This window comes from Xyrauchen texanus, chromosome 13 (genome assembly GCF_025860055.1).
Source record: "Xyrauchen texanus isolate HMW12.3.18 chromosome 13, RBS_HiC_50CHRs, whole genome shotgun sequence".
Taxonomy (NCBI): Eukaryota; Metazoa; Chordata; class Actinopteri; order Cypriniformes; family Catostomidae; genus Xyrauchen; species Xyrauchen texanus.
In genome coordinates, this window is record NC_068288.1 from 14,055,581 (window position 1) to 14,068,905 (window position 13,325).

Genomic DNA, 13,325 nt, shown 5'->3' on the forward strand with positions numbered 1-13,325 from the left:
TGTGTGTGAGTATGTATGTGTGAGCGTGTATTTATCACTTTGTGGGGACCAAATGTCCCCATAAGGATAGTAAAACCCGAAATTTTTGACCTTGTGGGGACAATTTGTCGGTCCCCATGAGGAAAACAGCTTATAAATCATACTAAATTATGTTTTTTGAAAATGTAAAAATGCAGAAAGTTTTCTGTGAGGGTTAGGTTTAGGGGTAGGGTTAGGTTTAGGGGATAGAATATAAAGTTTGTACAGTATAAAAACCATTATGTCTATGGAAAGTCCCCATAAAACATGGAAACACAACATGTGTGTGTGTGTGTGTGTGTGAGTATGTGTGTGTGTGTGTGTGTGAGTATGTGTGTGTGTGTGTGTGAGTGTGTGTGAGTATGTGAGTGAGTGTGAGTGTGTGTGTGTGTGTGTGTGTGTGTGTGTGTGTGTGTGTGTGTGTGTGTGTGTGTGTGTGTGTGTGTTAGGGTTGCCACCAATTCCATAAATACAGGATTGTCGCATATTTAAAGATATCACGTCCCGTATTGATTTGTTACGGGATGCAATTTGTCCCGTATTTAAGCTGGTCATATGGTGTCACAGTGTAATTGCTCTAAATAGCTAATTTAACATTTATATAAATTTAAAAAAATTCTCATGGTTGGTAAAGGAGTGGTGGTGGCATGTTGTGGTGGCGTAGTAGACTAAAGCACATAACTGGTAATCAGAAGGTCTCTGGTTCGATCCCCACAGCCACCACCATTGTGTCCTTGAGTAAGGCACTTAACTCCAGGTTGCTCCGGGGGGATTGTCCCTGTAATAAGGGCTCTGTAAGTCACTTTGGATAAAAGCGTCTGCCAAATGCATAAATGGAAATGTAAATGACCGTCTGAAATGTCCACAAATGGTGCTAAAACTGTGGATTTTTTTTCTATATAATTGTTCAAGAAGATCAAACAATGTATGAATGCAATCACGGAGTCATAAAGACAATTACAGGTGAAGGAAAAAAAATTATATATTTTTTTAAATTATAAAATAAGTAAATAAAAATATATAAACCAACCAAAATGTCCTGTATACATAAGATAAAGACAAATAAAGTGCCATTTAAGTGTCCCTTATTTTATATTTCAAAAGTGGAAATTTGAGTGTTTGTGTGTGTTGAGTTTGTGAAAAGCACAACGCTTTTTGAACATCCCAGAATATAGTTGCTGACTGACAGCTCTCTATCCCATGAGGTGGCGATAGTTTCTTGCCACAAGCAATGTGACATTTCAAAAACATCAGGCAAAACTTTCAATCTCAATTAAAGCTGGTGATATATTAGCAATGTTATTTATTTTTCATGAATCCTTTCAGTAGTTAAAATCAATAATATTATGACTTTTTTTATAACCCTGAGACAGGAGAAGAATCACCCCCCAACACACACACTTTATTAAGTTGTCTTAATTAGTATCCTGAGGGCAAACAACATGTGCAGGTGTTTCATGAGGATGCTGGAAACTCCAGTGTTGTCTTTCTTGCCTGTGTTGAGACAGGTCTCTTTTTTCAAGGAAAATGAATTCTGTGCTTCCTAATAAAGCAGGGTCATCTAAACTTGACATATAAACTTGTGCATGACATCATATAATGATAGTTAGTGTCCAATTAGTTTCCAAATATTTTGGTAGAACACAATTTTATTGTATTGTTATATTAAATATAATAAGGTCAGCTGTAGTTCTTGGCCATTTGTGACCGCCTCTATACACGATGACTCATTGCTTTTCCTTGTAGTGTGAATGTTTGTTTGTTTGACATGTCATACCCTGCATCTCTCATGGGAAACTGATATTCCCTGAGTCTTTGTAAACTTTTGAATCTCCCATAGAGATCCATTTTTATCAGCCTTCTGCACATGGTTAACAAAGTCCCCTTAAAAAACATGCAAACATCAGGAACTGTTGCATCCCTCTGCACTCCCTGTGTCCCTCTGGTAAGGCTGGAGACGCAGGGATTCTGGAAGAATGTGATGATTTAATAAGAAGGGTTCAGCCAGATACTGGAAGGACTTGTAGATTACATATTGAATCATCAGATAAATGAGATTTTCTATCACTGAAATGCTCCAACTGAGAATTTACATTAATTCAGTATAATGGCATGATCATCTAAAAAGGCATGTGCTGAATGTCTTTAATTATGAATGATTTTCCAGGCATAGTTTTGGGTAACTTGGTTATAATATATGTCTGTCTCGTCCCCTCTTATAGACACTGAGATAACATTTTAATCAATGGCAAACATCACCTTTAGTTCACCCAGAACGGTGGAAAACATTGAAATCAGCTTGACGTCTTGTCTGTTCTTCAGTAAAAGAAGAAGCTTATTGGTCACTTGATGAGAACCCAAGACACATTTCACATTTTCAAACCAAACGGATGTGTTTTACAGTATTTGAAGCAATTAACTCAGCAGGGAGTCCGGTGGCCAGTGATTATGTTAATGAAGCTAACACCTGAAAACCATTAGAAAAACGGCTAGTGAGATGCCACCTTTAGCTCTGTAGGTCCATACAATGCAAGTGAATGGTGACCAGACATTTGAAGCTCCAAAATGGATATTAAAGGCTGCATAAAAGTAATCCATACGACTCCAGTGCTTAAATACATATCTTCAGAAGTGATATAATATAAATTAAACAATATTTAAGTCCATTTCACTTTAAATCTCCACTTTAACTTTCACTTTCAGATGTAACCGTGAACGTGGATATTTAGGGTAAAAAAGGACTTATATATTGATCTGTTTCTCACCCACACCTATTATATCACTCCTGAAGACATGGATTAAACCACTGGAGTCTAATGGATAACTTCAATGTTTCTTTTATGTGATTTTTGGAGGTACAAAGTTCTGATCACCATTCACTTGCATTGTATGGACCTACAGAGCAGAGATATTCTTCTAAAAATCTTCAGTTGTGTTCTGCAGAAGAAAGACAGTCACACACATCTGGGATGGCATGAGTGTGAGTAAATGATGAGAGAATTTTTATTTTTGGGTGAACTGTCCCTTTAAAGTGTAAAGTGAATTCAGGCTTTGTCATTGCTACTATAGCTAACGTCCTAGTAAGATATACATTCTGTTAAAACACTAGCTGTGTAAAGCAATGCATTCACCAGCTCTTCATATTGCAGTCCTCATCGACTTCAACATAATACTGCAGGAAATACATGAATATGTCGATACCTGGTTTACAAATGTGAAATGAGTTAGTCGATACCCCAATATCCTCCCTCGAGTCATGACCACAGATTCATCTTGCCTTTAGCCTCCTGGGACCCGGACAAGATTGCTGTATGCATTATCCATTTCCCTTTAAGATTTGTAACAAGAAGCATCTGATAACCATGCAAAAAAAGCAATTTCTAAGAATAGCAAATAGTTTGCATTTAAAATGTATGTCCTCTTATGGGACAGTGGGTCTATGATTTAGAATGCTCAATTAATACCAATCTATAGAACGTCAGCTTTGAGTATCAAATTGTTTGTTCAAATGTTTAAAAATCTCAATATTCTCTCTCTGCATTTTTAAACAAACAAGTAATATCCAGTGTTGTAGCATCTAAACAATCAGAAATGAGTTCCCAATCAATTCTGAATCAAAGTAATGTACACACAGCCAACCGTGTCCATGTTTGTTTACTGTATATATGACCTAAAAATAGTGCATCTTGATTATTTCTTATGTTTCTTTGTTTCAAATTTTTCAAAATGTAAAAACTTGTTTAGTTCTACATTTAAATGAGATTTTTGAGTCCCAGATTGTCAGTGTAGACAGACTTTTGAACCCTACTCTATATAGATGGAGATCCTTGTGGGTGAATTATGAACATATTTCGTAAATCTCTCTTGGAGGTCAAGATAAAATGTCTTTTTGGCTTGGTGTTATCACAAAGGTAATCTTTCCTCTTGAACCTTTCCCATCACACTCACCTCCTACATCTGTAACATATTTCTGTTACACAATCTCATGTGACTGTGCCTGTGTCTTTCCTATCTCCTATTGGGTCCTACTGAAGTTCAGTCAGGGTTCTGAAGACACATATCCTTATAATTAACCCCATATGGTTCAAATTATCTGCAGCTTGGAACTAAAATCCTAACCTGACGACCAGGACTGAATACACTTGGCTGCAATGGAAATCTGAGGCAGCTGTCTGGCTTACCCAACAGTATTTTGTATGAATGTACTGGGCAGTGTTTCCCAAAAGCAGCGTAAGCCACGACTACAATGACAAGACAGACAGTTGTGTAATATGAACTGTACCACAATACGACATCTTTGAAAGTCGTGTAGTGTGTAGGAGGCATTAGTAGACTGTAGAAACCATTGGTGCCAATGGTTTTACGATCATCTTAAGCTTGCAATGGCTTTTTGAAAGGCACCTTATTTTCATCCTACCTCAGTATGCAGCCTCGGCCGGCACGAGACACTAAGCGACAAGATTTTGAATGAACAAGTGCAATTTAAAGTATAGGATTAACTAGAATGATCAAGTAGTAAACTAGATAAATCCTCAATTAATCATCAATAATAATTGGAATCTCAACCTAAATTTGAGGTGTAAAACAATTGGAGTCTGGACAAATTAATAATGGAGTCAGATTCGGTTTTAACTAAACCAAATACTTTAAGGGGTAAAACCACACATGCCCAAAAAGATGAACAAGCAGAAACGTTCAACGTATGTCTGGTTACCATCATTGGACCAGTGGTGTGGCACTTATACTGTAAGAGAGAGAAAAAGGTATATAATAGAGCATATGTCTATAATAGGCTACCTTGTTTTAATATTAGTTTAAACTGTATCATCAAGCATTGCTTGTTTGGAAAGGAGAACATGATAACATACAGCAGATGCCATGCAGAGACAGACAGACAGGAGTCATTGCTAAGAATGAATGACATGGTAGCACTGTTGTTCCTCCATGTTGAAAATAAAACCACGTCCATCTTTTATGCCAGTGCTTCAGAGTCAGTCATTTTTATCCCACCAAACTGGTTCATCTATCTGTGCTTTGTTTTTCTGTTACTTTCCAGTATATTCATGAAGCCTAGGTTCCTGTTATCAGTAAGACAATGGCAAGGTCTTTTCCAGCCGCAGTGAATTATTCATTATGTAAACAAGGCAAATGGCTGTCCAGACACAGCCACTATAAATATAATATACAGTATATATATATATATATATATATATATATATATATATGCACACACCCAGTATATTAGTGCTGTAAGCGTTAACGCGCACACACACATATGTATATACAGCATAACTGTTAATTTTTATAAAATGTTGACATGCTGTAAGATGGTAATACTGAGTATTGTCACTTCCACAATGGACTCCCTCTCTCACGCTACACTCCACACTCCGCTCTTTCTCCTTGAATTACTAATCACACACACCTGATCCCAATCCAGCACTCAATCACATTCCCTCCACAAATATTCACCCCACCACTCCATCGATGTCTAGTCCCCGCAAGGAACCCTCAGACTTATCTGCTTGTCAGAATTCTTCCGTGAAGCTGTATTCATGCCCTCAAATCCCTCGTCCTCGATAGCCCAAGGTTTCATCTTCTTCCTTCGACTTCCATCACCACGACCCACAAGGTGACTCTAGGTGACTATACATTTTTTTTGGGGGGGGCTAACCCTCTCCAAGCTCCGGTGGTCGATTACTCACTGCGGTCAGTGGCAACGACTACAGAGGTCGCTTTCCCGTCATGGCTTCCATGGTTAATGCGCCAGTGCCCATGCCTGCCAAGGTAAATGAGCCAGTGCCCATGCCTGCCACGGTAAATGAGCCAGTGCCCATGCCTGCCACAGTTAATGAGCCAGCTCCCATGCATGCCACGGTTAATGAGCCAGCACCCATGCCTGCCATGGTAAACAAGCCAACGCCGACGGTAAATAAGCTACAACCAACGCCTGTAGCCTCGACCGTCCCAGAGCTGACACCTGTAGCCTTGACTGTTCCATAGCTAACGCTTGTAGCCTCGACCATCTCAGAGCCAATGCCAGTAGCCTCGACTGTTCCAGTGCCAGCATCTTCAGCCAGGGAGATTGTTCCCACAACAGCGCTCCCAGCTATCCGGAAAAGGAGGAGAAGGAAAAGGACTCCTGCTCCCCAGTTGATGGTAGCACTCACGTCCATGGAGGCAATTACCCAGTCACTGCCTATGCTCTCGGCCACGGACGTTAGTTCCCAGATGCTACCATCTCTATTCAAGTCTTCCACAGCTCCTTCGTCCAAACGTCCCGCGGCTCATTTGCCCAAGCGTCCCAAGGCTCCTTCGCCCAAGCGTCCCATGGCTCCTTCGCCCAAGCGTCCCATGGCTCCTTCACCCAAGCGTCCCATGGCTCCTTCCCCCAAAAGTCCCACGGCTCCTTCGCCCAAGCTTCCCACGGCTCCTTTGCCCAAGTGTCCCACGCCCGAGCCTCTCACGGCTCCGCCTTCCATAGCTTGGCCCCTCAAGGCTCTCACACCTCTGCCTCCTATGGCTATGCCCCTTGACCCTCTAACAGCTAAACCGTCAATGACTCTGCCTGTCGAGCATCTCCTGGCTCTACCATCCATGGCTCTGCCTGTTGAGCCTCTCTGAGGTCCACCTGCCTTCGTCGAGCCTCCCTCGGCTCCACATGCCTTTGTCGAGTCTTTCACAGCTCCGCTCTCAACCCCAGAAACTCCACCTCCTATGGTTCAGCCCGCTCCACCACGATCTCAACTATCTAAACCTCCAACCCCTACTCCTGTTGCTCTGCTTCCGGATCCGCCTATGGCTCTACCCCCTAAGTCTCCACCTCCTGTTACCAAATCACCTTCCAAGCCTCCTGACCCTGTTCCTTCCCTGTGGCCGCCTCCCAGGCCTCCTGGCCCAGTCCCTGCCCTGCAGCATCCTCCCAGGCCTCCTAACCCAGTCCCTGCCCTGTGGTCACCTCCCTGGCCTTCTGATCATCTGCAGACTCCTCCCTGGCCACCTGATCATCCGTCAATTCCTCCTTGGCTTTATAATTGGATCCTTCCATGTCATCTGTTTCTTCCTGCCCTCCTCATCCATCATTGGGCACCAGGTGTCGCCCTTTGGGTCCATCCACACAGTACTCCCTCTCTCACTCCACACTCCACTCTCTCTCCCTGAATTACCCATGGCTCCTTCGCCCAAGCGTCCCATGGCTCCTTCGCCCAAGCATCCCATGGCTCCTTCACCCAAGCATCCCATGACTCCTTCCCCCAAGAGTCCCATGGCTCCTTCGCCCAAGCTTCCCACGGCTCCTTTGCCCAAGTGTCCCACGCTCGAGCCTCTCACGGCTCCGCCTTCCATAGCTTGGCCCCTCAAGGCTCTCACACCTCTGCCTCCTATGGCTATGCCCCTTGACCCTCTTACGGCTACACCGTCAATGACTCTGCCTGTCGAGCATCTCCTGGCTCTACCATCCATGGCTCTGCCTGTTGAGCCTCTCCGAGGTCCGCCTGCCTTCGTTGAGCCTCTCCTGGCTCTGCCTGCCTTCGTCGAGCCTCTCCTGGCTCCGCCTGCCTTCATCGAGCCTCCCTCGGCTCCACATGCCTTCGTCGAGTCTTTCACAGCTCCGCCCTCAACCCCAGAAACTCCACCTCCTATGGTTCAGCCCGCTCCACCACGGTCTCCACTATCTAAACCTCCAACCCCTACTCCTGTTGCTCTGCTTCCAGATCCACCTATGGCTCTACCCCCTAAGTCTCCACCTCCTGTTACCAAATCACCTTCCAAGCCTCCTGACCCTGTTCCTTCCCTGTGGCCGCCTCCCAGGCCTCCTGGCCCAGTCCCTGCCCTGCAGCAGCCTCCCAGGCCTCCTAACCCAGTCCCTGCCCTGTGGTCACCTCCCTGGCCTTCTGATCATCTGCAGACTCCTCCCTGGCCACCTGATCATCCGTCAATTCCTCCTTGGCCTTATAATCGGATCCTTCCATGTCATCTGTTTCTTCCTGCCCTCCTCATCCATCATTGGGCACCAGGTGTCACCCTTTGGGTCCATCCACACAGTACTCCCTCTCTCACTCCACACTCCACTCTCTCTCCCTGAATTACCCATGGCTCCTTCGCCCAAGCGTCCCATGGCTCCTTCGCCCAAGCGTCCCATGGCTCCTTCACCCAAGCATCCCATGGCTCCTTCCCCCAAGAGTCCCATGGCTCCTTCGCCCAAGCTTCCCATGGCTCCTTTGCCCAAGTGTCCCACACTCGAGCCTCTCACGGCTCCGCCTTCCATAGCTTGGCCCCTCAAGGCTCTCACACCTCTGCCTCCTATGGCTATGCCCCTTGACCCTCTTACGGCTACACCGTCAATGACTCTGCCTGTCGAGCATCTCCTGGCTCTACCATCCATGGCTCTGCCTGTTGAGCCTCTCCGAGGTCCGCCTGCCTTCGTTGAGCCTCTCCTGGCTCTGCCTGCCTTCGTCGAGCCTCTCCTGGCTCCGCCTGCCTTCATCGAGCCTCCCTCGGCTCCACATGCCTTCGTTGAGTCTTTCACAGCTCCGCCCTCAACCCCAGAAACTCCACCTCCTATGGTTCAGCCCGCTCCACCACGGTCTCCACTATCTAAACCTCCAACCCCTACTCCTGTTGCTCTGCTTCCGGATCCACCTATGGCTCTACCCCCTAAGTCTCCACCTCCTGTTACCAAATCACCTTCCAAGCCTCCTGACCCTGTTCCTTCCCTGTGGCCGCCTCACAGGCCTCCTGGCCCAGTCCCTGCCCTGCAGCAGCCTCCCAGGCCTCCTAACCCAGTCCCTGCCCTGTGGTCACCTCCCTGGCCTTCTGATCATCTGCAGACTCCTCCCTGGCCACCTGATCATCCGTCAATTCCTCCTTGGCCTTATAATCGGATCCTTCCATGTCATCTGTTTCTTCCTGCCCTCCTCATCCATCATTGGGCACCAGGTGTCACCCTTTGGGTCCATCCACACAGTACTCCCTCTCTCACTCCACACTCCACTCTCTCTCCCTGAATTACCCATGGCTCCTTCGCCCAAGCGTCCCATGGCTCCTTCGCCCAAGCGTCCCATGGCTCCTTCACCCAAGCATCCCATGGCTCCTTCCCCCAAGAGTCCCATGGCTCCTTCGCCCAAGCTTCCCATGGCTCCTTTGCCCAAGTGTCCCACGCTCGAGCCTCTCACGGCTCCGCCTTCCATAGCTTGGCCCCTCAAGGCTCTCACACCTCTGCCTCCTATGGCTATGCCCCTTGACCCTCTTACGGCTACACCGTCAATGACTCTGTCTGTCGAGCATCTCCTGGCTCCACCATCCATGGCTCTGCCTGTTGAGCCTCTCCGAGGTCCGCCTGCCTTCGTTGAGCCTCTCCTGGCTCTGCCTGCCTTCGTCGAGCCTCTCCTGGCTCCACCTGCCTTCATCGAGCCTCCCTCGGCTCCACATGCCTTCGTCGAGTCTTTCACAGCTCCGCCCTCAACCCCAGAAACTCCACCTCCTATGGTTCAGCCCGCTCCACCACGGTCTCCACTATCTAAACCTCCAACCCCTACTCCTGTTGCTCTGCTTCCGGATCCGCCTATGGCTCTACCCCCTAAGTCTCCACCTCCTGTTACCAAATCACCTTCCAAGCCTCCTGACCCTGTCCCTTCCCTGTGGCCACCTCCCAGGCCTCCTGGCCCAGTCCCTGACCTGCAGCAGCCTCCCAGGCCTCCTAACCCAGTCCCTGCCCTGTGGTCACCTCCCTGGCCTTCTGCTCATCTGCAGACTCCTCCCTGGCCACCTGATCATCCGTCAATTCCTCCTTGACCTTATAATCGGATCCTTCCATGTCATCTGTTTCTTCATGCCCTCCTCATCCATCTTTGGGCACCAGGTGTCGCCCTTTGGGTCCATCCACACAGTACTCCCTCTCTCACTCCACACTCCACTCTCTCTCCCTGAATTACCAATCGCACACACCTGATCCCAATCCAGCACTCAATCACATTCCCTCCATAAATATTCACCCAGCCACTCCATCGATGTCTTGTCTCCGCAAGAAACCCTCAGACATACATGCTTGTCGGAATTCTTACGTGATTTTTACTTGGCTCCTTGTTTGTATTGCAGCAGTTTCCTGGTAAAACAAACACTAGAGGTGTTACAACAACAGCTTATGTTTCCCATTTTGCTTCGTTCTTATTTTTTAGTTCTGGTTCATAAGTTCCGCAGCCTCATTTCCAAAAGGTTACCGGTTAGAAGAAAATAAAAGAACGGTTAATAAAGTTTTTTTTTTTGAATGGCAGTGCTAAGGGGTAGGTGAAATACCATTTACAGTGTTGCCAGAGCTCACAAGAGAAACAAACAACCTGGTCTGCAAAAACAAGCCCAAAATAAGCCACTTCCCTCACAAAAATAGGCAAAAATAAGCAATAATTTTTTTGTGGGTGTGATAGATGTATCGGCATGGAAATCATAACAAGCAGTTAATTAATATTTAAGTATAATTTTATTTAAATATCTGCTTCTGAGTCGAAACCCGCTAGCATCAAATCTGTATCAATGCATCACATCTAACAGTAATTCAGTGAAGACTTGGAAACAACTGTGAAATGTACTTTTTAACTCTAATAATGTTTTCCTTGAATCTGGATTAGCCGTGCATGTATGTAGCATGTAGTATTCATACATAGTTGTTAAAAAGGTCTTTATTCAGAGAATGTGACATCCACAACTGCCAATTAGGCCTTTCAGTGTCTTTCAGGATCAAAGCACATTTTTCATTTTTATGGGAAACATGAGAGGTGTAGCTCCAAAAATATACTGTGAAAAACCCTTTGGCCTTTAGTTTCATGAAAACATTTTTAGAATAAAATTAACCTGTTACCAGCATTTAAAAATAAAGTTTTCACTCCGGAACAATTGAAAATCACTTTGTTAAACGGTAAATGATCTGTTCATAAACACTTGGTTTTTGCCCTGTTCCTCACACAATGTCACCTTATGAAATCAAAACACTGTTATTAGTGAACGACCAGCAAGTCAAAATATGTTAACGTTTGCATTACATAACAAACTACATGTACAGGCTTGTTCAAGTGTAATTAAATTGTGTGGCAGCTAAACTGATACAGCTTTGCACTTGTGAGGCAAAGGACAAGGGTACGAGTTCAGGGGCCAGTTGCACCAGCTATACGCAAGATACAACTTAGACTAGTTGTGCCTTAAATGGGCAACTACGTCACAATTTATGCACTACTAAATATCTGAGCATTGCACTATTAAACTTAGGTAGAACATAGCCCTGAGTACAAACATTTCACCTCAGCACTGTCGCGGTACATTTAAGGAACCACTTCACACCACAGTCACGTAATTTTCATCAGCTCACGCTGGATCAACTGTTGCATGTCACTGAGCAACACATTGACCATCAGCCTGCCTGAACACAAATAAGTGGAGTGACACAAATAGTGATGCACGCCAGTGCTGTTGCAACTATTATGAGTACTCCAGAATGCCGCTTGTGCAATCAGGTTAGAGTACCGGAACAAATTAACTACTGTATGACAATCTGCTGCCTTACAGCATTATTCAGTCATTAGTTTTCCTGTTAGCATTTACTATCAAATCATTCTTAGATTCATGAGCTTTTGGTCTGTCTTGCATTTCTTTCACTCATGTCATATCTCTCCACACCACAGTGATCATAAGTCCCAAAGACAGACTCAATAATGGACCTCAGTATCATCTCAAATGTCAGACTTCTCAAGATGAAAGATCATATTGTCATACTGTACCTTTTTCAGTGGTCCATGACTCATGACCGTGAGAAACCTTAAAGGTTTACCCAAAAATAAAAGTTCAGTCATAATGTACTCACCCTCATGTCACGCTAAACCTATATGTCTTTCTTATAATACCATATAAGGATGCATTCTAATGAATTATACAAGGAGAGAATGGCACACTGCTATAGACACTCCCATTTAATGTAATAGAAAAAACAACATTTCGACCCCTTGGGTCTTTGTCGAAAAAAATCAGGTATTGAAGGCCTATATATATATACTCACACCTGGCTGGATAATTAACTTGTTGTATGTCCTCATCGGATACCAATCGTGGTTGAGCACTGTACACGGCACACCCGTGAGTACATCCTAAGAAGACTTGGAATAGGACACCGAAGACATGATAACTTTGGTCCATTTTTAAGCTTTTAAGTGAGGCACTATCCACTGCCACTGTATAAAGACAGAGCGGAATATTCATTAAAACGTCTCTGGTTGGGTATATGAAATAATTAAATAAACATCTCTACAACAGTGGCTTCTGTCGGCCTCCAAATTTTGCCCAGCCGATAAGTCACGTGACATAGCTGCTGTGGTGTGCCTTTACTAACGTGATGTCATGCGGTTTGCTGATGTTTTTACTGTATACAGTATGTATTGCGTCTGGATGTCAGACAGCAGGAAGACACATAACAAGGTTAATCGATGCATTATGAATTTACAGGCCTTCAACAAAGAAGTTCAGCCTTAAACATGGGTGTAATTGCCAGAGCATGACTGTCTATAACATAGACAGGGTCAGGGGGGAGCACAAATCCACGAATAACAAGAATGATAAATTGAAATGCCCAGACAAGGACAAAACATATACATAAAATAAATGGAAATAAAGGAACTTCATTCAATGTGTTTCTACTGCTACTATTATTGTTAGTTTTGAACAACTAATGATATCTTCATGAATACAATTGAGATAATGATAAATATTGGTTTCCAAAACTGTGAAAATACAGCCGTTATCTCCTGGATCAATATCACAGACACTATAACTTTGTGTCAGGATCCTGTCACTTTTGTCATTCGTGATTTTTGTGAGGTGACCAGATCCTGACACCCATGTTCTGTGTTTGAGCACCTGTCCATGTGCTCTCTGTCTCTTGTCTTTTGTTTGAGCACATGGCTTATAATGGTGTCCGTATGCCATGTGCTCTTCCGTCAATCTCGTGTGAATGTCAAACTCTGTAGGCCCATACAATGCATGTTATCAGGTCCCAAAATCTTGAAGCTCCAAAAAGCACAATTTGCCGTTGTAGAAGTAATCCATATGACTCCAGTGGATTAAATAAAGTCTTCTGAAGCATAATGCTAGAAAAAGATCAATATTAAAAATGTTTTTTTACTAAAAAAGCTTCGCTTTCGGCCAGCTGTGGTATGCATATTCATGAGGGTCGAATTCATGCTGCCTCCCGTGTGACGTGAACGTGTTGGAAAGTTCACGTTAGAACTGACGCGTGGAATACATAAAATATGTTATTTACAACAGAGGAG

At 44.6% G+C, this 13,325-nt stretch overlaps 1 protein-coding gene across 1 annotated transcript; it reads left to right on the forward strand.

Annotated features, from left to right (window-relative positions):
* Window positions 1–7,186: 7,186 nt before the first annotated feature.
* Window positions 7,187–11,825, forward strand: LOC127653719 (uncharacterized). Its single transcript, XM_052140514.1, has 4 exons — window positions 7,187–7,755; window positions 7,925–8,734; window positions 8,847–9,645; window positions 11,793–11,825. The coding sequence occupies exons 1-4, from the start codon at window positions 7,187–7,189 to the stop codon at window positions 11,823–11,825; spliced, it is 2,211 nt and encodes a 736-aa protein (XP_051996474.1).
* The last annotated feature ends 1,500 nt before the right edge of the window (window positions 11,826–13,325 follow it).